Source organism: Rousettus aegyptiacus, unplaced genomic scaffold (assembly GCF_014176215.1).
Source record: "Rousettus aegyptiacus isolate mRouAeg1 unplaced genomic scaffold, mRouAeg1.p scaffold_m13_p_10, whole genome shotgun sequence".
Classification (NCBI taxonomy): domain Eukaryota; kingdom Metazoa; phylum Chordata; class Mammalia; order Chiroptera; family Pteropodidae; genus Rousettus; species Rousettus aegyptiacus.
Genome location: NW_023416285.1, coordinates 44,565,954 through 44,587,148, shown reverse-complemented (window position 1 = coordinate 44,587,148; position 21,195 = coordinate 44,565,954). Strand labels below are relative to the sequence as shown.

Below are 21,195 nucleotides of genomic sequence, written 5' to 3'. Positions count from 1 at the left end.
GAACACGACAATCAATATGTTTTGGCTGAAGGAGGGAGAATGGCTGCTTTTAGGTGACTGAAATCATTCAGCTATTAGCTTTTATCCTCGCCATCACCCAGGGCAAAAAATAATATTCCCTTCAAAAAATTTGTCTTAGATCTTCACCCTTATCCTCCAAGGAGAAATAAAGTGTTGACTCTGGACAAAGAGCATAACTAATTCTGTAAAAAGAATAATTGAGCATTCAATTTTTGATTAGTCCATCAGAAAGGTAAAAGGTCTTTGGTAACTAATTTTAATAAATGCTACACAAATTCATTTATAGATTGTAAATTACAATCTATACATAGGCTGTCAAAAAGCAGTGACTTATAGGCAGTGCAGGTTGTTTCTGAAAGTCAGTTATGCCATCTAAAGTAAGAGTCTGGGGCAAAAAAAATTAAAATAAAGTAAGAGTCTGAGGCTAGACAGGACAGGCCTGGGGAGATAAAAACATCCACAGTTCAGAGCGAGAATCATTAGTAAACTAACTTTCCTTGCAGAGTAGACAAATAATTGTTGGTTTGCTCCCATTGAACAGTAATCTTAATCAGTTTTGTGTCCACCAGATGGCACCAAAAATGATAAAAGATGATAAAGAATCAACACTGGATGCTGCAGTATTTTAGGGCAGGAAAGCTAATAAAAACTTAATTGCTTCTTGGTGGAGCAGGGAAGGACTGGAGTGTAAAATGATGACACGCGTCGTCTGGAAGAGGGGAACTTGTTTTCATTTGTTTGGGGAAATGTTTTTATAATTAATTAATCATAAGCTCTATAAGTGGATAAATTTGTGAGCTGTGCAAACTGGTATTTTTTAGATTATACACTAAAGACTACTTGGAAATACTGATTTTTCTTAAGGATATGAAGGAAACAGTATGCAGCTTCCAACATGTTAATTGGTTTCTTTAAAGCCCAATGGAGGGCAGATAGCTCGTGACAGCTTTTTTATAAAAAGGGCAATCTCCTCTGTATTGTGATTAGATGGGGTAGCATTTGCAAAGCACTTAGCATTGTGCCTGGAATATAAATGACTGTCATTAATTATTGTTATTATTGCTCCTGCGGGGATGATCTTATGAGTAGGTATCAACCCGCAGGCATACGTGGTGTGACTGCAGAGGGGCCGGGGATGGTCTCTGACCCTGCAATTTCAGATTCACTCTCGGGACTTTGTGCTCCATTAAATGCAAATATCTCCTTAGCAGTCATTTATGCCTTGGTATGAATAAGTTTATTAGATCTTTTCAGAAGAGTGGTGTCAAGAGTAGAAAAAAAGTTTAAGTATAAAGTTCCTGGCAGCTCTGAGGGTGAAGGCCGGGAGGACAAAACCTGAGTGACTAGGACTGGCCTTGCTGCCCACATGTGCACCAGCTGCTGAAAGTACTACCTTTCTCAGAATTTGGGACTATCTGGGACATGAAAATACTACCTGCCAGGGGCATGAAGAGAAGAGCTTCATTAAAGAGTCAGCAACCCCAATATGGAACCTGCTCTTTAGTGCTAGTGTAGCAGTCCATTCCTTCCAGAAACTTCCTGCTTAGGTGAACTGGAATATGCTTTGGGGAAGCTTGGGCAAGGAAAGTTAGCTCCAGGGAGCAATCTTACTAACTATAGAGAAGTCCCCAGTGTGCTTCTCTTAGAGGCCTCTTGGGCCTCACAGGGAGCGTTCTCTGTTTCTCACTTTTTGAGCTTTCTGAACCAGTTAAGACTCTGCCCGTGTGGCATGCTGGACCAACCATCTCCCTTGATTTTCCAGTGAGGTTTACAGGTCTTCCCTTTTCTTATAGGAAATATTTAAAAATAAGAGTGAATAGAAACTTTGTGTGTGTGTGTGTGGGGGGGGGATTATACATAGATGAAATAACAGGTCTCCTCTTGGGGGGGTAGATGCTATGAAAACCATTTACTCCCTCAGTAATAACATCGTCTTTATCTCTTACTTTATCTCTCACTTCCAGAAAACCACTGCTGAAACAATTAGTTGTCACTGGCCAGTTCCCCACAGCATGGCAACAATGATGGTTGGTTGACCCTCTGAAAGTCAATGGGGAGGCCGGGCCATGAGGAGATGGTACAGAAGGCTGACTGGAAAAGGATAGAGAGCATGGCTGGTTCCCGTGACCCCCGGAGGACCACCAGGTCATGGAGGCACTCACAGAATACAGGGCACAGGATATTAAATGAGGGCCTTGGGCCCTGAAGAAAAAGTGGGGGATTTAGGGCCAAACATGAGTATGAAAGTTGTTTAATGTTTTTTTTTTTTTTTTTTTTTAAACCTATATCTCTACTTGCCAGCTCGATATGTGCATTGGCACAGGGGAGAGAGTCACCCTAATGCTAATGCTGACCTTTAGATGTAAAAATGATATCCACACACATCAACAGTTATCACAGAACCCATGCATTTTTTTCATCTTTTCCACTGAAGGAATAAATAAGGCTTTCTTTTTAAAGCAAACATATTGTACAATATTATGTTCTCAAGCTGGGTTTTATGGTATGTGATATATATTATTTCATGCAGCAAAAGAAATAAAGTCAAGAATACACTGAACTGATAAAGATGATAAAGGGAAGACAAATTGTAAGATAACACTCCAGAGTGTGGTCTCCTCTCAGAGGCAGAGAGTGAGAGGGACCCCACCATGCTTTTGATATGGGTTTGGGAGAACTGAAAATATATAGAAAAATACCAAAGCACATAAAAAATTATTATTGTCTTACCTAGGAATGCTGCCATGTTCATAACTTGACTAAACACACAGCTTGCAGGAGGTTCATCACCTGCAATACTTGAAAAATATGAAATGTTTTATCATTACTATATTAATATCTATAACCCTCCATAGTGGAATGAATGTTTGCCCCCTCAAAATTCATATTTTGAAATCTTAACCTCCAGTATGATAGCATTAGGAGGTGTGACCTTTGGGAGGAGATTAGGTCATGAGGGTAGAGCCCTAATGAATGGCGTTAGTGACCTTATAAAAGGGGCCTCTCTCCATCCCCTTTCCATCAGGTAAGGAGGATACAGTAAGAAGTTGGCAAACCAGAAGAGGGCTCTCAACAGAACCCAACCATGCTGGCACCTTTCATCCTCCAGACAGTGAGAAATAAATTTCTTTTGTTTATAAGCCACCCTGTCTATGGTACGTTTATTTAGCAGCTCACATTGGCTGAAACAGAAATGGAGGTACTGCTGTAACAAATACATAAATATGTGGAAGTGGCTTTGGAACTGGGTAAAAGGTAGAGGCTGGAAGAGTTTTGAGGTACATGCTAGAAAAGCCTATATTACCATGAATTGACTTTTAAAGGCAATTCTGGTGAGAACTCAGAAAGAGGAGCACTGTAGAGAAAGATTTTGTCTTCTTAGAGAATATCTAAGTAATCCTAAACAGAACTTGGTAGAAAAATGGGCAGTAAAGGCCATTCTGGTGAAGTCTCAGATGGAAATGAAGAGCACACTACTGGAAACTAGAGTAAAGGCAGTGCTTGTACAAAGCGGCAAAGCCCTTGGCTGAATTGCATCCGTGTTCTCATGTTTTGTGGGAGGTAGAACTTGGGAGTGAGGACATTAGATATTTAGCTGACGATTTCTAAGCGAAATGTTGAAGGAGCAGCTTGGTTCCTCCAGACTTACAGTAAAATGTGAGAAGAGAAAAATGATCTGAACATGAGATCGTAAAGCAAAAAGGAGCCAGGTCTTAAAGATTGGGAAAATTTTCAGTCTACTCATATTGCAAAAAAGTGAGAAAATCAGAGTGGCTCCATAGTGTAGTGGTTAGCATGTCTGCTTTACACGCAGCAGGTCCTGGGTTTACGCCCCAGGTGGAGTCGCGGTCCATAACCCCCGGATGCACACCACGAGCGTGTAGGAGATGCTCCCCCTTCAGAGATCCAGTTCAAAGCATGTTTGGAAGAGAACAACACTGAAGGCGTGGCCAAGCAACTCTTTGATAAGGAGATTAACATGTTTGTAAAACAAGGATTTAACCAACCATCTTTAGAAAACTAAGAATAGAGATGGGGTTGCTCATCTAGGCAGTGCTAGCTAGGACTGAAGGAAACAAAAAATGGGGCAAAATGAAGGAAGACTGTTGGATTTCTTAGACCTCACTGGACAGGACCATCACCATTCTGGCTGCGATCACACACTATTCTTTAAGACAAGGAAAGAAGGATCCCCAAAGCTGATTCAGCGATGGCCAGGGCTGCCACTCCCACCTAAGGACCAGAGGCCCAGACCTTGGGAGAAGGGCTACCTCCACCTCCATTTCAAAGGGTGAGATCAATGCCTGACAGAGACCTGGTGCCCCAGAGAGCTCTCTGTCTCTCTCTGCCTTGTGAGGATACAATGAGAAGATGGCGGTCTCACCAGACCTCCACCCTGCCAGCACCCTGATCTTGGACTTCCAGCTTCCAGAGATGTGTGAAATAAATTTCTATTATTCATAAGCCGCCCAGTCTATGCTACTGTGTTAAATAGCCCTAACTAAGACACCCTCCTAACTTTTCCTAAGATCTAACAGATTGGAAGAAAATTATCAAATTACCTTATATATGGTGCATGCTTCACACCAGGTTTCCTGGATAAAAGAAGACATAGAAGCTCAGGTTAAAGCACAGTCATTTGTGCACAGTTTAACCTCACCAGTGACAAAGTTTTTGTTAGGCCTATTGATGAACAATTAATTACCCAGAGATAAACTTTACCTTTCAGCTGAATTTAATGGGAAAATTTTGTCATCTTCCACAGCTATAAAGTATCTATAAAGAAATAACAACAAAAGTTTATAAAACAAAGAAATTTTTTAAAAAAGAATTATTTGTTTCCCAGTTTTATTAGACTAATCACATTAAATCATATTCGTTTTCTTCCCAAAAAGGAAAATGCTCTTTTACTGCAGTGCTTTATCTATAGATAATTCAGCTTTTTGAAGCTCAAATGTCATTATTAATAATATTTCTTCAGTTTTCAAAACATCCCTCAAATTAATGACAATCTTTATAATCTAAAAACTAGAAAACAAAGAAATAAGACCTTAGAACTTTGGGCAAATTGAAATCTGAATTAAAAATCTCTAATTTCTCAAGAACATGTGCCCACCTTTCTTAATGAACTACAAGGAACTAAAATAATTTTCTACAAGTACATAGTACTTGAAATAAGCAAATATGAGAATGTTTTGTGATGAGCCAAGACTTCCAGTGTAATGATATCCATTTTATAAACACAGCAGACCCAGTCATGCACACGAGAGAAAAAACCTGGACTATGAATGGAATCCTTAGCATGTTGGTGTCAAATTAGCAAATCTTGCAAATAATGAACCCATACCACCAGTTTATAGAATGTTCATTACTGAAAGAACACAGGAACACAAAATAAATCTAGTATTCTTCACTATCTGCTTTGCATAATTTATTACTCACTCTTGTTATTTACTTTGGGTAATAGAAGAAGAGAAGAAATGGGGACTTTAGCAAGGCTGAATTCATAAACATTATTTTAAAGGACTTATAAATACAGACATGCCAGGTACTATCAAAACTTAACATTTTTATCTACAGTGAACCTCCCTCCTTAAATAAGTAAATAAGTAAATAAGTAAGTAAGTAAGTAAGTAAATAAATAAATAAAAGCATACTCACACTATCCACAATCCGGCTGAAGTAAACAGAGTAAACACAAGAGGTAAAAACATCCATACGCTGCATTTCTTCCCATCCATGCCTGTACCCCTGAAATAAAACGAACAGGTATTGGTGACAAAGGCAGAAATGAGGATTAGCTGAAAAAGATTACATTTTATGAAACCATGATTCAAATCAGTATCATTACTGCCACCTACACATGTGGGAAATCCTTGAGCAGGTAACATGGACGACTGCCATCTAGCATTAGCTCAAATATTCCAGAATCCTAATTAAGAACTGATGGAAAATTTCTCATAATGACATTTAGTCTAATACAAGCATTGACGTATTTAAGAAAGGACAAAAGGGTTTGGGTTAGAATTTTGAGAAGAGCTAGATTACAGAGGCAAATGCCAAACTACTTTTAGTGCTTTTATAAATATTTATAGATTTATGGATCTATGGATCCAGCATGTACCTATGTCTACAGCTTGGCAGACAAGAATGTTAGAAACAAATGGTTACTAAATAAATTAGCAATGCAGGAGGAAATGACAAACGCTTGGCAGATCTGAACTTTTCTCATGACATGTTATTGAGCAACTATCTCAGAAGACTCTAAAATGAATGCCCTGGAAAACAATGTGTCATGTATACCTTTAAATTAGCTCCAACAAAAGCACAATGAAAAAAAAAAAAACAGATGTCAAGTATTTTGGATGTTATATGTGAAAGCGAAAATACATAGATAAAAAATTTTCCACCAAACTAAAGTGAAAAGCAGAAACTTCAGAAGTGAAAAATTATTGGTACAGAAAGAAATAACTATCACTTTACTTTTTTGTCCCAAACCATCATATGAAATCTTTTTGAGACACTGGATGCCAACAATCCTTAAGGCAAAAAAAACACCTGTTCCATCCATGAAAATAAAGTGCTGTGGTGACCTCCACGGGTGACCTGACAAGTAGAAGAATATGGGATTAAATGGCACCACGAGGGAGAAAGTGCTGCTCGTTAATTTGAGTTTTATAATTAACTGCAAAAAGTTGTTTACTGCATTTGAACCAGCACTGTCACATTTCTGAGCACCTCCGTGATATCTGCTTTCATATTGCTGACATTCCTTGGGCCTTCCAAAAATTGAGAACAGAGAGAACAGGCCCTTCCTTTAGCATGGTAGCCTGCAAGGTTATCAGGAAGGTCTCAGTTCCCTGATTAGGTAGATCTTTCAGGTCTGGGGACAGACACTTTGACCTAATAATGTGTCTTAGAAAAGTCGTGCTATAGTCTAAACTCCTATCTGGGTAGGGGTATTAAATAAATGACAGACTCTGGAAGTTGAAAGATATTAGAGACACTTTAAATAAATTTAATCCAATCTAACCCAATTGAATCCAATCCAGTTCAAAAGTATTGACACCCACTTGTGCCAGGTACTATACCAGGTGGTAGAAATATCGAGGTGAGGTCTAATCAATAAAACTATCTTTATGTAACAGTTTATACAAAATATAAAAACTATTGTGTGAACCAGTGGTACATGCTCATTCAGCTTATATAGTATGGGAGAATGATGCGTATTTTAAGCATACAGAATTTGTTTAGTCAGTGTCCATTTATTTATGTCCAGAAAACTGTGAGCTCATAATAAAGCTATCAATTATGCTAACAAAAATAATTGCATTAGCAGTTAAGTTGTAGAAGGAGTACAAAAAATAAAATAGGGATATTGAGCATGTAAATCAGATTATGCTAGCTCTGCCCCTGAAGCAGGCTGCAGGATGAGCATAACCGAAATGGTTTCACTGGAATAAGAGTCAGGAGACCTAGTTCTCAACCTTAGCTTTGCCAATAACTGACTCCATGGGCTTGGGCCAGTTACTTAAAGCTATAACACCATTCTCCTATCTTGCTATGTGAAGATTGCTGAATTCGAAGAGAAGGAGAAGGACATCAAAGACTGAGGCCCTACAGGATGGTAGTACCTCGGAGGTTAAACCAGCTCAGAATTACCAGTCCCAGAAGCACTCAGGACTATTAGCCATTTTAAAAATAGACTGGTGAATAAGTCATAATGCCAACTTATTCATGTACACAGAGAAACACAACTCCCCTTTTAGAAATGTCTACATGGGAAATCAAAATTTGGAAGCAGGAAAGTAGAGTGAAAAGAGTTAACAGGATAATTCTAAGACCATGCCCTCAAGCTACAATAGCTTTATGTGCTAATATCCTTTAAAGAAAGGTAGTTAATGGAAACAGTATGGCAAATAGTAATGGAAATAGTATGGCAATGCATAGGACTGAAACCCAGTTCTGCCATTCACCAAGCTGGCTGATGTCTGGCAAGTTATTTCATGTCTTAAGCCTTAGTGTAATTATGGAGGTAACTTCTATTCTGTAGGGTTGTGTTAAGGATTAATGATGATGCAGGTAAAGCACATCACACATAATACATGTTCTGTAAGTGGCAGCTGTGCCAATGAGATCAATGCTTGTGCTAGAACAATGTACTCTCCCTCCAAAGCAGGGCTCAGGACAGCTTAACTCTTTCTTCTCAGGGCTCCTGCGTTTCTAGAAGGATGCAGATGCCCTTCCTGATAGGAATAGTTTCTTTCTTCAGATGGCTCTCCAAAAGCAATAATTAATACCTTAACCATGCACACATATTGAAGGCCTACGTTCCTGAGATTCCAGTCTTTGGTTATCTTTCACTACGTATTGCTCTTCTTATTTTGTTGTGGAAGCATCTAAGGTGGCTAACGGCTATTCTCCTAAATTATTTTATTTTTACTAGTTTAATTCTCATAGGGCAATCCAAATTCTGGGAAAATCATACTATATTCCTTGACTAATGATAGATGAAATTGCCTTTTCTTAACTCAAAGAGATGCCTTGCGAAGTGAAAAGAACAAGTCTATAGATAGTTGTATTATTAGCTTCCAGTGGAACTACTTTGGTGCTTCTTCAGGGTTTTTACATTGGTTAAGCCCTTTTCAGGGGGACAAAATCACAAATTCACGTGCTGTTGTAGGAAATAATACAGATGTCCTTCGGTCCATCTCCCCACAGGTAACATCCTGTATAACTGTAGTATAATGTCAACGGGACACTGACATTGATACAATCCTTTGACTTCGTTCCGATTTCATCAGTTTTACATGCACTCCTTTCTGTGTGTGCATTTAGTTTTATGCAGTTTTACCACATGTGTAGATTTGTGTGATCACTACCACAGTCAAGGCACAGAACACACAGACGTTCCCAAAAGGGGAACCCATGGGAGGTGAGTTCCACCACCACGGAGGTCTCCCATGTGGCCCTTTCAAAACCACACCTACTTCCCACTCCCGAACCCTCCTTTCTAACCTCTGGCGACCACTAATCCTTTCTTCAGTTCTATAATTGTGTCATCTCGAGAATGTTACACAAATGGAATCATAGAGTACGTAACCTTTGGGGTTGACTTTTTTATGAAGCATTCATCTAAGAATTCCTTGGAGATTCATCACAGGTTCGTGTTCATCAGTAGTATGATTCCTTTTATTCTTGGGTGGCATTCCATGGTATGGATGTACCCAGTTGGTTTATTTACCGATTACAGGATATCTAAATTGTTCCAAGTTTTTGGCTATTGCAAATAAAGAAGCTATGAATATTAGTGTACAGATGTTTGTGTGGACATAGTTTTTATTTCTCTGGAATAAATTCCCAAGATTGCAATCGCTGGGTCATATGGTAATTGCATGTTTAGTTATGAAAGAACCAGATGAGCTGTTTTTTCTGAGTAGCTGTACCATTTTACATTCCTGCCAGTAAGGTAGGATTGATTCAGTTTCTTCACATCTATTATCACTATTGGTGATATCGCTATTTGGTGTTATCGCTAAGTAATTGGTGTTAATTGGTGATAATTGGTGTTATCATTATTTGTTATGTTAGCCATTCTGATAGGTATGTAGTGATACAACATCTGATATAATTTAATTTGCATTGCCCTGATGGCTAGTGATACTGAATATCTTTTCATGTGCTTATTTGCCATCTGTATATCCTCTTCAGTAAAGTGTCTGTATATGTCTTTTACTCATTTTCAATTCAATTTTGTTTTCATGGTTGAGAACAAAATGCAGTTTGAGAGTGTTTCATATATTCTAGATAGTAGTCCTTTTTCAGATGTGTGGTTTGCAAATATTTCCCCAAGTCTGTAGCTTTATCCTCTTAAGAAGGTCTTTTTAAACAAAATTATTTTTATTTATTTTCGTGTGAGGTATAGTATATATAACATAAAATTTTTACCATTTTAACCATTGCAAGTGTACAATTCACTAGTATTAAGTACATTCATATCATTGTGTGACCATCACAAGTATCCATCTCCAGAACTTTTCATCATTCCAAACTGTGCTCATTAAACAGTAACTCTCCATCCCCTTCTCCCCTTAGCCCCTGGCAACCGCCGTTCTACTTTCTATATCTATGAATTTGACTATTCTAGGTACCTTAAATAAGTGTAGTCATACAGTATATGTCTTTTTGTGTCTGGCTTATTTCACTAAGCATAATGTCTTCAAGTTTCATCCATGATGTATTGTATGTCAGAGTTTCATTTCTTTTTAAGGCTGAATAATAATAGTCCATTGTATGTATACACCACATTTTGTGTATCCATTCATTGGTCGATGGATGATGATTGTGTTGTTTTTACTTTTTGGCTATTGTGCATAATGCTGCTATGAACACAGGTGTGCAAGTATCTGTTCAAGTACCTGCTTTCAATTCTTTTGGGTATATTCCTAGGAGTGCAATTGCTAGTATTTGGTGGTCACATGGTCATTTTACGTTTGCTCTTCTGAAGAACCATTATGGCAGCTGCACCATTTTACATTCCCATCAGCAGCGCACAAGAGTTCCAGCTGCTCCATATCCTCATGAACACTTGCTTTTAAAAACTTTTTTATTTATTTTTATTTATTTATTTATTTTTATAGTAGCCATCCTAATGGGTATAAAGTGGTATCTCATTTTGAGTTTGATTTACATTTCCCTAATGACTAGTGATGCTGCATATCTTTTCATGTGTTTATTAGTCATTTTTATATAGTCGTTGGAGAAATGTCTTTTGCACAATTTAAAATTGGGTTGTTTGTTTTTTATTACTATTGAGTTGTAGGAGTTCTTTATATATTCTGGATATAAATCTCTTATCAGGTATATGATTTACAAAATTTTCTCCCACTAGGTGAACAGCCTTTTCAGTCTATTGATAGTATCTTTTGATGCACAAAAGTTTAGTTTTGATGAAGTCCAATGTATATATTTTCTTTTGTTGCTCATGCTTTTGGTGTTCTATCCAAATAATTATTGCCAAATCCAATCCACGAGGCTTTAATTCTTATGTTTTATCCTACACATCTTGTACTTTTAGCTCCTCCCATTTAGGTCTTTGATCCATTTTGAGTTAAATTTTATATATGGTGCTAGGTAACTTTGCTTGCATGTTCATAACCAGAACCATTCATTTAAAAGACTCTCTTCCCCACTGAATAGTCTTGGTACTTAACACGGTTTTTTGTAGAGCAAAAGTTTTAAATTTTGATAAAATCCAACTTACCAGGTTTTCCTTTTATAAACTGTGTTTTTTGATGTCAAGCCTAAGAACGCTTTGCCGAGCCCTTGATCTTGAAGATTTTCTCCTAAAAGAATTTTCTCTAAAAGAGTTATAATTTTACTTTTGACATTTACATTTGTCATCTGGTTATGCCTTTTTAAACTACAGGTCTCTATTGTCTTATTGGTTTAGACCATAAATAGTTTATAAATTATTTTGACAAGGATCAGGAAATTTATGGTGCTCTAAAGTTAGTCTTCTGAAGTGGTAAAAGAAGAGTCTATAATGAAGAACATATCTTTCTCCATAATATACCCTCCCATGCCAGGTTCTTTTGGTATCTGACAAGTATGAGCCTAAGAAAGAACAACGAAGGGGGTGTGTGTGTGTGTGTGTAAGTGCATGTGTGTAGATGGGGAAAGCTTCCTTACCTTTACCTACTTCACATTCCTATCCACATTTGAGTTATCATGGAAAAGAGAAGATTACAGCGAAAAGTTCCTTCAGGACCAGTTTCTGGTTTATGTGCACCAGTGCACCAACTGATATATCTTGGTCTTTTTACTTTGTTCTCCCTCCATGGTAGGACTGAGTTAACCAAAGAAGGGACTCTGTTACACATACTTTTCTTGTCCAAAATAACCTATTTGTCCTTCTTTTACACATACTCAGCTTATAATGTGACCACAGAAGGTGCAGTAGAGAAATGACATTGGTGTGCTTCCACTCTTTGTGCTGGAGGAGGATTCCTGGAGGTGCCAGGAGATGAACGTATGATTTAGGTTTGGTTTCATAAGACTCTCTCAGCTTTCTGACTTGACAAATTCAGATATTCGACCGGAAGTACTTCTGCAAAGAATAAATGAATAATCTATTATATTAACTCTCGACTGCCTCAGAGTTATCTGAGAATTAAAAATTAAAAGTGAGAAATAGTTCTCTCTCTTCCATCCTTTCAGATACCACTAAAATAAAGTGGTCCATAGCTTCCTGTTACATTAGAAAGTGTCATCCAAATTTTACTTAAATTTCCTAGTAAGGACAAGTTCCACTTTTTCCCTTATCAGCATGGTACCTACAAGCTAGGAGACTACATTTACCTTTTCAAGGAAAAGGGGAGAAGGAAGGAATATTCTATACTCCCAAACAGTTTTACCTTTGCATTCTGAGTTACATTTCTTTTTTATTCTGTGTAATATTTACTCCATTGTTGTTAATCCTTCAATAATATTTCACAATAAAATACTTAAGATAATTGTTCTCCTGTCCCAAATGGTAAACTATATCTAAAACAATATTACCTAGTGAGTTTCTGACAGAAGAAGGAAAAGAGCCAGAATTGCATAAACCTACTTGAAAGGGTTAAGGCATTTAGATGTTGTTTGGAAGACTCTCATCCAAATGTTATCATTTATCCAAACGATCTGCAAAGCTGTTATCCAGATGCTTAAATCCTCCTAGACAGCCAATACTGCTAACTCTTTGTAGATTTCTATCTTGTGTTCTTCACTTTTAATAAATATCAAAGTTTGAGGAATTTTCACTCTCTTTTACCCAATATGTGGTAGGAGTGAGACTGCATAGTGAGGACCCCTCAACACTGAGTCAGAGGCTGAAAATCCCAGTCTTCACCTTGCTCCCTTTGTGGCCTACATTCCTGAGGCTCTCATTCCTCCTCTGAGAGAAAATGAACTGTATCAAAGGTTTGCAGTGGCTCCCACTGTTGACATTTGTTTCTCTGGGAATGCCCTAGAGAATACCTGGATGCTTGGAAATTTACAATCTCATAGAAGCAAATGAAGTGTTACAATGAGCCCACATTAGCTTGAGGTCATATAATTATTTATAATTTCATCTTCAAGTGTCAAACAGATGGTTCTTATAGTAGAAGCTAATGAAGCTACTGAAGTCAAGGAATATAGCATATTGTTATCAACGATAATCCTTAAAAACAAACTTTCTATTCTATTAGGCAATGGTAAAACTCCTTTAATTTATAAATAGAAAGAAAAAGACTATTTGATCATCTTCATATACAGTTTCAAAAACTTTATTAGTGAGAAATTACTTATAATAATGACTGTGAAAAGTCACAAAGATTAAGATAATATTTTCTGGGGCTGGAAAGGCTTTGCTTGTTAGGAATTAGTAGGAGTTTGTACTCCCTACGGTAACGGTGAGAGGCAGCTAGAGTTCCTAAACTCTGGAGCCAGATTACCAGGGTCTGGAACCCTAGCTCTGCCACTTGCTAGCTGTGTGATCTTGGTTACATCCTCTTTGTGCCTCAGTTTCTTTATCAGTAAAATGGGAATAATAATGGTAACCACCTCAGAGGGTTTTATGAAGGTCGAAATACATTTAAACTGCTTACAGTGCCTAGCATTTGATGGCTTTTCAATAAATGTTAACTATATTCCACTGCAAGTGACATTTGGGGTCTTTAGTTATCTTTTTTCATTTTGCAATTTGTTAGGAAATGAGCTGCCTGCCACAGCAATTTTTCATTCTGCTCTCAGGGCCAGCTGGAATGGAGTCACTCACTAATGATCATGATTGTCACAGTGTCTGTGAACCAACAGCATTCTTGATTTTTTTTTTTTAACCTTCTGGGAATCTTAAGTTATTTTCCATGTGTGTCATGGGCAAATACGAATGGGTTGTATTATTCTGTAATTCATTTACAATTATAAGTAGTAATGACGAGAACTATTTGTTTTGTTTTGTTCCTAAAATGTTTATAGGCTCTCAGATATAAACCATCATGGAGACATCTGCAATACAACAAACTCATTATGCTGATAGTTAAAATTTTGCTTTCATTGAATGCTAAGATTGGGAAAGCATGATGATTTGAGTGACCTGATATCACCCTAAGACTATATGGCTTCCTCTAATAATATAAACAATATTATTTAATCCATGAGGCCAATGTTGCCCCAAAATAATTTTCATGAGCACTATGAAGATACAATGTATTAATTAATAAAAGATTCTGTAAAATATCACCATCTCTAAAAAATATGATGATGAACCAATAGTGACTGGGTTTTTCCTAATATTTTCCTGATTTCTAAAATCAATCACCTTCATTCAATTGACAGGTGACTTAGAGGGATACTTTCAAGCTAGTGGCCCAAAGGATTCTTTTTCTCAGAAATAGATGGAACACACTGTCCTAACATCATTCATGGAGTAATCTCAGAGGGAAGTCCCTTCTACCAGGACTTCAAAATTTGCTATCTTCTTAGAGTTTCTATGCCAAGGTCCTCCTAAATAATATTAAAAAATGTTCCCCACATGTGGCAGATATAATTGCCAATCTAATAGTCATTTTTCCTCTTCTTCTTAGCTAACAGAGTCTAGTTTTATTCAAGGCAGCAGTGTGTTAAGCCTAAGGGCACACATGTCATGACTAGTGTAAGTCAGTCATGGCCATCTCATTTTCCTTTGTTGAGCATCTTTCCAGACTCTTTTGCATCTGGCCAATGAGACACAAGGGGAAGTCTACTAAGTAACAAGGGGAAGAATTTACATCCCTAATAACAGAAAACCTCTTTTCTGCCCACTCTCCTCCTTTTCACTTGGAATACTGTTGTGAAAATCTGATACCCAGTATTATGGTAGCCATTATATAACCACAAGACAGTATACATGAGGACCCAAAGCCAACATACTGAGGATGGAGGAGCAGAAGGTAGAAAGAATAGACTCCTTGAAAACATCATTGAGAAACTATACCAAATTCCTGATACTGCCAGCCCCAAACTTCTTGTAATGTGAATCAATTAAATATTTATCGCTTTAATATTGTAGGTTGGTACAGCATCAAAATCCATTCTCCTTTCTTCCATTATAACTAGGCAAGTGGTTACTTAACCATACTATAATTAGCAGCCTCCCTTTCAAGTATCTGTGGTATTGTGCATAAGTTCTCTTCACTGGAATGTGACTGAAGGCTCACATGATAATAGTATTGTATATTATTAGGAAAAGGTCTGTATTTTCTAGAGATGCATACTGAAGTATTTAGGGGTTAACTGTCATAATGCCTAACTTCCTGTTAAAAACTTCATCAATAGGGTAATGAAAAGGTTTTAGAAATAGAGTGGTGATGGTTACATAACACTGTGAATATAATTGTACACTGAATTGTACACTTAAAAACGATTAAAATGGCAAATTTTGTGTTATATATATTTTCCCATAATAAAAAGTAAATTTAAAAACTCATCCAAAAAAGATGAAGTATCACATCACACACATTAGGATTTCTATTATCAAAACAAAACAAAATAAACAAAAAATAACAAGTGCTTGTGATGATGTAGAAAATTGGAACTCTTGTGCACTGTTGCTGGGAATGTAAAATGGTACAGTTGCTGTGGAAAACAGGATGGCGGTACTTCAAAAAATTAAACATAGAATTACCACATGATCCAGTAATTCCATTACTGGATATACACTCAGAAGAACTGAAAATGGAGATTCATAGAGATTTCTGCAGACCCATATTCATAGCAGCTTTTTTCACAGTGACCAAAAGGCAGAAGCAACCCAAACGTCCATTGATGGATGAATGGATAAATAAAACATGTAGTATCGACATACATGGAATATTATTCAGCCTTAAAGAGGAAAGAAATTCTGACACATGACATAACATAGATGACCTCTGAGGACATTATGAGAAATGAAGCAAACCAGTCACAAAAGGACAAAAACAGTATGATTCCACTTATGTAAGATACCTAGAGTAGTCAAATTCAGAGAGACAGAAAGTAGAATGGTGGTTGCTAGGGACTTGGAGGAGGTAGAATATGGAGTTATTTTTTACTGGGTACAAAGTTTCAGTTTTGCAAGATGAAAAGAGTTCTGAAGATGGATGGTGGTGATGGTTGCAAAACAATGTGAATATATTTAATGCCACTGAATTTCACTTAAAATCACTAAAATTATCCATTTTAAGTTATGTTATTTTACCACAATGTAAAAAAAAAAGCATAAACACAAGGAAAATGTCTTATGCAAATCTGGTCTGTGCTAAGAAAGACTCCTGATTCTTTAAAAAAGAAATAAAGAAAGAAAGGAAGAAAGAAAAAGAAAGAAGAGAGAGAGAAAAGAAAGGAAAGAAAGAAAGAAAGAAAGAAAGAAAGAAAGAAAGAAAGAAAGAAAGAAAGAAAGAAAGAAAGAAAGAAGAAAGAAAGAGAGAGAGAATAAAAGAAAAGAAAGAGGAAGAAAGAGAAAAGGAAAACTGTCACCTGATATATCTGACTTAGAAGGTGGACCACATTTCTATCGAGCCTCTAATTTTAGGAGAAATGATCAAAAGAGGCTGTATGTTAATATGAATTGGCTGTATTTGCTGTTTTTATCAAGGTGTTATAAGAAAGAGACTAGCCCAGGTCTAAATAGGCTGATCTGCAAAGAGAGGTGCAAAAAAAGAAGAGTTTAGAAATTTGGGGCCTTGAAGGTTTGGAAAAGCTAATGGCTTCTATACCTCAAACAGCACAAGATCAGAGGCCTCAACACAGCCAACATCACATTGAGAGAGAGAAGCACTGCGGGCAAGGAAGCAAAGAAACAAAGCAGGCTCAAGACACATGTCTTGGAAAGGACTTTGGGAGAGACTGCTAGCCTGTGAACTGTCTGGAAGTTAATAGATCAGAAGCCAGCTGAGTTTCTGAGGGAATTGCATTAGTAAAACCAAGCCAATAAAACCTTGTGACTGTTATGGGCTTAGGCATATTCCCAAGGTCCCCTTCAGATTTGGCTAAAGAGGAAATAGAACAGGAAGACCCCACCCCCACCTCCTTCCCACAAGGGCAAGGCTAAGGGACACACAGAGGCATGGACGAGGGGGCACTCCTGAAGAGCAGAACCTGGATCCAATGAGGAAATGTCCTCCTCTGCCAGGCCTTCTCACTCTCCCAGGATTCCAGCATCGCTATGGGCCATGAGCTGCTGTGTGCATTTCTTTCTCCTCTTTTTTGAATGGGAGTTTCAATTGTGACTTTCTACTCCCTCTTCCACCACTGTATAGCAAATGTGAGTAGGAATGTAGAAGGAGAGAGAATTTGCCTTTCAGTTCACAGATTGCTATACCATTAGGAACCACATCCAAACCTGATGGAAAAGACTGTGCACACCCAGAAGTCATGGACTTACAGGTGGTACATTTGCTGGATGGGCTTTTGTCTATCTTCCCTTTTTCCATTACGTTAGAAGGATGGCTAGGTACCTGGCTGCCCATTCTCCTCTGCACTGTGAAGTAGCCATAAACTCCTGCCAATGAATGTGAGCAGAAGAGTTGCGTGCCACTTCCTGGCCTGGCACACACATCTATAAAATATTCATTTCCTATGGGCTGAGGTGGTGATGATCAGAAGAAAGAAGCTGTGTTAAGCATGCCTGGCTGTCATGAACCCCTCCTCTCCCACTGATACGGGACACCTACCCTGGACTATCACATGAAAAAAAAATTAGTTTTTAAGCCACATTATTGTTGGGTTTCTTGTTACAGCAGCTGAACCTTTTACCCTAGCTAATAGATTCAGATACTCAGTCGGTTGCAGCCAAAACATCTCTGATACCTCACATTATTCCCTAAAAAAGGGACAAAGTTGCTCTGTCCATGAGCTACTTGAGAGGTACTTGGATGCTTAGGTGACAATAAGTTACAGAATCCTGTCCTAGTTCATCAGATAATAATACCTAAGAATACCAAGTGACAAGGTGTTTTCTCTAAGTGTGTGGAAGAATTATGGCCAGGAAATGGCTTCCTCACTTAGCAGTGACCAATCTTTTATATATAATTTTTACAAAATTTATATATATATATATGCACATAACTTTTCCCTAAAGAGTTAGCCTTATTTTACTTCACAGCATCCTGAGAAGTATAAAAAAACTGGGTAATATGACTAATTTTATTTTATAGATGAGAATTGTTATTCTCAACATGCCCGATTCAGCAGCTCTAAAGAATCTTTTCTGGATCCTTTGCCATATGCAATTTTTTAATGTGCCTTCCTATCCCTAAGGCCAAAACAAACACACATAAAACCTTGTAAAGCAGCCTGACTGGGAGCTCATTGAAAATGAAATCCTTGTACGTGGAAGTCTCTGGTCTACAGCTTTGAAATTGCATCACACAACCTTTTTTGGCTGACAATCCCAGCAATAAGTGCCAAAACAAATGATGACTCCTCATAATGCTGACTCTCCCTTGCTAGATCCTGACACCAACACCTCAGGCCTCGTTCCATGAAGGGAAACAACCAAACATGAAAACAATCAGAGCAAACAAGAAATTCTCAAGGGACAGATAAGTCCAGTAAGTTCAAGAGGTGGGGATCTGAGAAGGGAATTCAGGTAGAATCTTATGTGACAAGTGCTAGAACACTAAAGCTGAGAAAAGTTAGGCTAAAGTACATGATCCAAACTCTGAACCTGGATCTCCTCATCCCACAAACTGGCAGTTGCTCAGTGGATGTGTTATACCAGAGACGATGGCCAAAATAGGAATTTTTCCATTCTCCATTATAATGGGAACACAGAATGGAGCTGGAACCATGAGCACATGTCTTAGATCCAGAGTCTGTTTCAAACCCAGGCTCTGCCATTTAGTTGCTGGATGACACTGTGTAAACTGCTTACCCTCTCTAAGCCTCAATTTTCGTATCTACACAATGGAGACCATAGTATCTAGTCCCTAGGGCTTCCATGAGGATTAAGGAAATTAATACATAAGGCTTTTTGATAAGCATAATGGCAAGTGCTCAAAAATTGGAAGTCCATCATTATAAATGACTGTCTTAATATCACTGATCCCTGCTCATTTGTGGTCCTCAAAAAGAAAGCAGAAATGCAGATTTATTCCAGGTTAATGGTGACTGCTTAGGAATTAAGTGAGGAACCCGAAAGAGAATGCAGACTAGACTTTTAATGTTCTCTCGGTGAAGCAGGATATGACCTTGTACGGAAATCCTTCAGTCTCTTAGAAATTATGCTGATGACTTCTTTGGAAGGACAAAAAAAAGTCATGATGTATATCAGACCAGAGGTTTCTTTGTGGAGTCCAGACTAGCACTGAAGAAGGTCGTACATCAGCCTGCATCCTTCCCATGGCCGGAAGAACCAATCCACAACTCAGAACCCAAACCCCCTGAACACCCAGAAATACTACATCACAAGAATGAAAACCACAGAAACCGGGGACTTGTAAATGTAGTTAACTGCCTTCTGCACACCTGGTGAAAGGTGACCTAATGCAGTTTCTCATTTCATACAGCATCCTGTGCAAAAACCATATGGAACAGACCTCATAGATTATCAATTTTCTCTACCTTCCTCGACCCCTTGTTCCCACAGTTGACATCACTTGATGGTAATTTTAAGCACTTAGAAGGCTGTAGGGCATTAATAAGAGTGTGCCTGCAGAATTAGAAGCAAACTTAGGAAAATTACCAATAAAGGTGGCCGTAAGTTAACCAATAAAATTAAGCATGCAGAACTGTAATGCATCTGAATGACTTACAAGTATGCTGCTAAGAGGACTGGCATGTTTCCCAAGTCTCAGAAAGTAGTGACTGGCGGGAACTCTAAACTGCTCAGTGTGCTGTCCCCAGGCCGTCGTGCCCCTCGGTGGCTCTCGAAAGGCTCCAGTGTCTTTCAACAGACCAAGGGTGCTTTGGCTTTGGTCCTGGGTTACCTCTTCAGGGCACTGTTCTCCCAACTCTCCCTTTCACAGCTCAGATGCCAGCTCCCTTCTGTGGCCCATCTCTACTTCCCTGTGAAGATGGATCAGATGTTGACACCCAATTCCCGAGGGTGGAAGGGAGGGGCAGGATGGAGGAGGGGGAAATCATTCCTTATGACACACATGTCGTCTCTCCCAAGTGCCTCCTTCTCATTCCCATTACCACACCTAGACCAGCAGTCCCTTCCTCACCGGAATCTGGCTGCCCGGTTTCTGCACACTGAGTGCTGTTCTGCCTTTCAGGACTTACCACCTGCCGACGCTCCTTCTCCCTTCCAACTATGGTACCTATAATTCTCCTTCACAGTTCTTGGTCCCTTACAAAGAACAGACTGAGAAAATAGTTTTCTTTTAGAAATAGCTCATCTGCAGATAATGAGGTTATAGCATATTATTTGAAGTTTCAAATCAGTTGCACTCCCCCTAATATCTTGAATTGTTCCTTGCCTGGTGTGAATTAAAAGCAGATTCACTGACTGAGAAAGTTGAACCATTAGAATTCTTAATGTGTCTGCATAGTGCTGGACAGGGTAAAAGTTGCTTTGATTCTGAGGATGAGTGTTAGTTTTCTGGAAAGAAACAATACAATAGCAAAGAACAGCAATTCATCAAACTAGTCTTGCTTGACAGAAATATCCTCACTTGTAGCCTTCTAAATCTATATTGGCCAGGTCACTTTTGGCCTATAATATGGATTTCTGAATGAAGTTACTTACAAGAAAGGATTTCCCTAAGCAGATAATTAATGTTATTTTAACTCCATTGTGAATACATTTCTATTTTATTTTAGAAATGTCTTATGAAGTTGTTATTATGAGTTAGCACCTTCTGGTGAATGATGAGAGAAATCTGCAAAGCCGAGAGCTTAGACGTTGAATCTGGATAGACTCACTGGGTGCGACCGCCTTACCCTAACCAGCTATGCTCTTTGCCTTCTTACACACACGGGAGGCGAGGCCAAGTCTTATGCATTTTCATTCCCCTCATGTCACTTGGACTTATGAATTGTATACACGTGGAACTAAAAATTGGAAAGTGGAAGGTGAAAGTCCCCAGTGATGCCGCACCCTAAACGGTTAACTGTCAGCAGTTAGATGCATGTCTTCCCAGACTCCCTCCACATATGCACAAGTGTGAAATTTTTACTTAATATTTG

General features: G+C 38.3%; 1 protein-coding gene across 4 annotated transcripts in view; it reads right to left on the bottom strand.

Moving 5' to 3' along the window:
• TMEM150C (transmembrane protein 150C) overlaps positions 1–21,195 on the bottom strand; it is a 68,666-nt gene that overhangs the window by 12,396 nt on the left and 35,075 nt on the right. For 2 of the 4 annotated variants that reach the window (XM_016156249.2, XM_016156250.2), the window contains exons 2-6: positions 19,818–20,070; positions 5,683–5,772; positions 4,744–4,797; positions 4,584–4,616; positions 2,752–2,819 (exon numbers count right to left, since the gene is read on the bottom strand). In XM_016156249.2, the coding sequence (XP_016011735.1) occupies positions 2,752–2,819; positions 4,584–4,616; positions 4,744–4,797; positions 5,683–5,772; positions 19,818–19,843 (271 nt within the window). In that variant the 5' untranslated portion in view covers positions 19,844–20,070. The remainder of the gene's footprint in view (positions 1–2,751; positions 2,820–4,583; positions 4,617–4,743; positions 4,798–5,682; positions 5,773–19,817; positions 20,071–21,195) is intronic. The other 2 variants (XM_016156251.2, XM_016156252.2) reach the window with 1 other exon arrangement.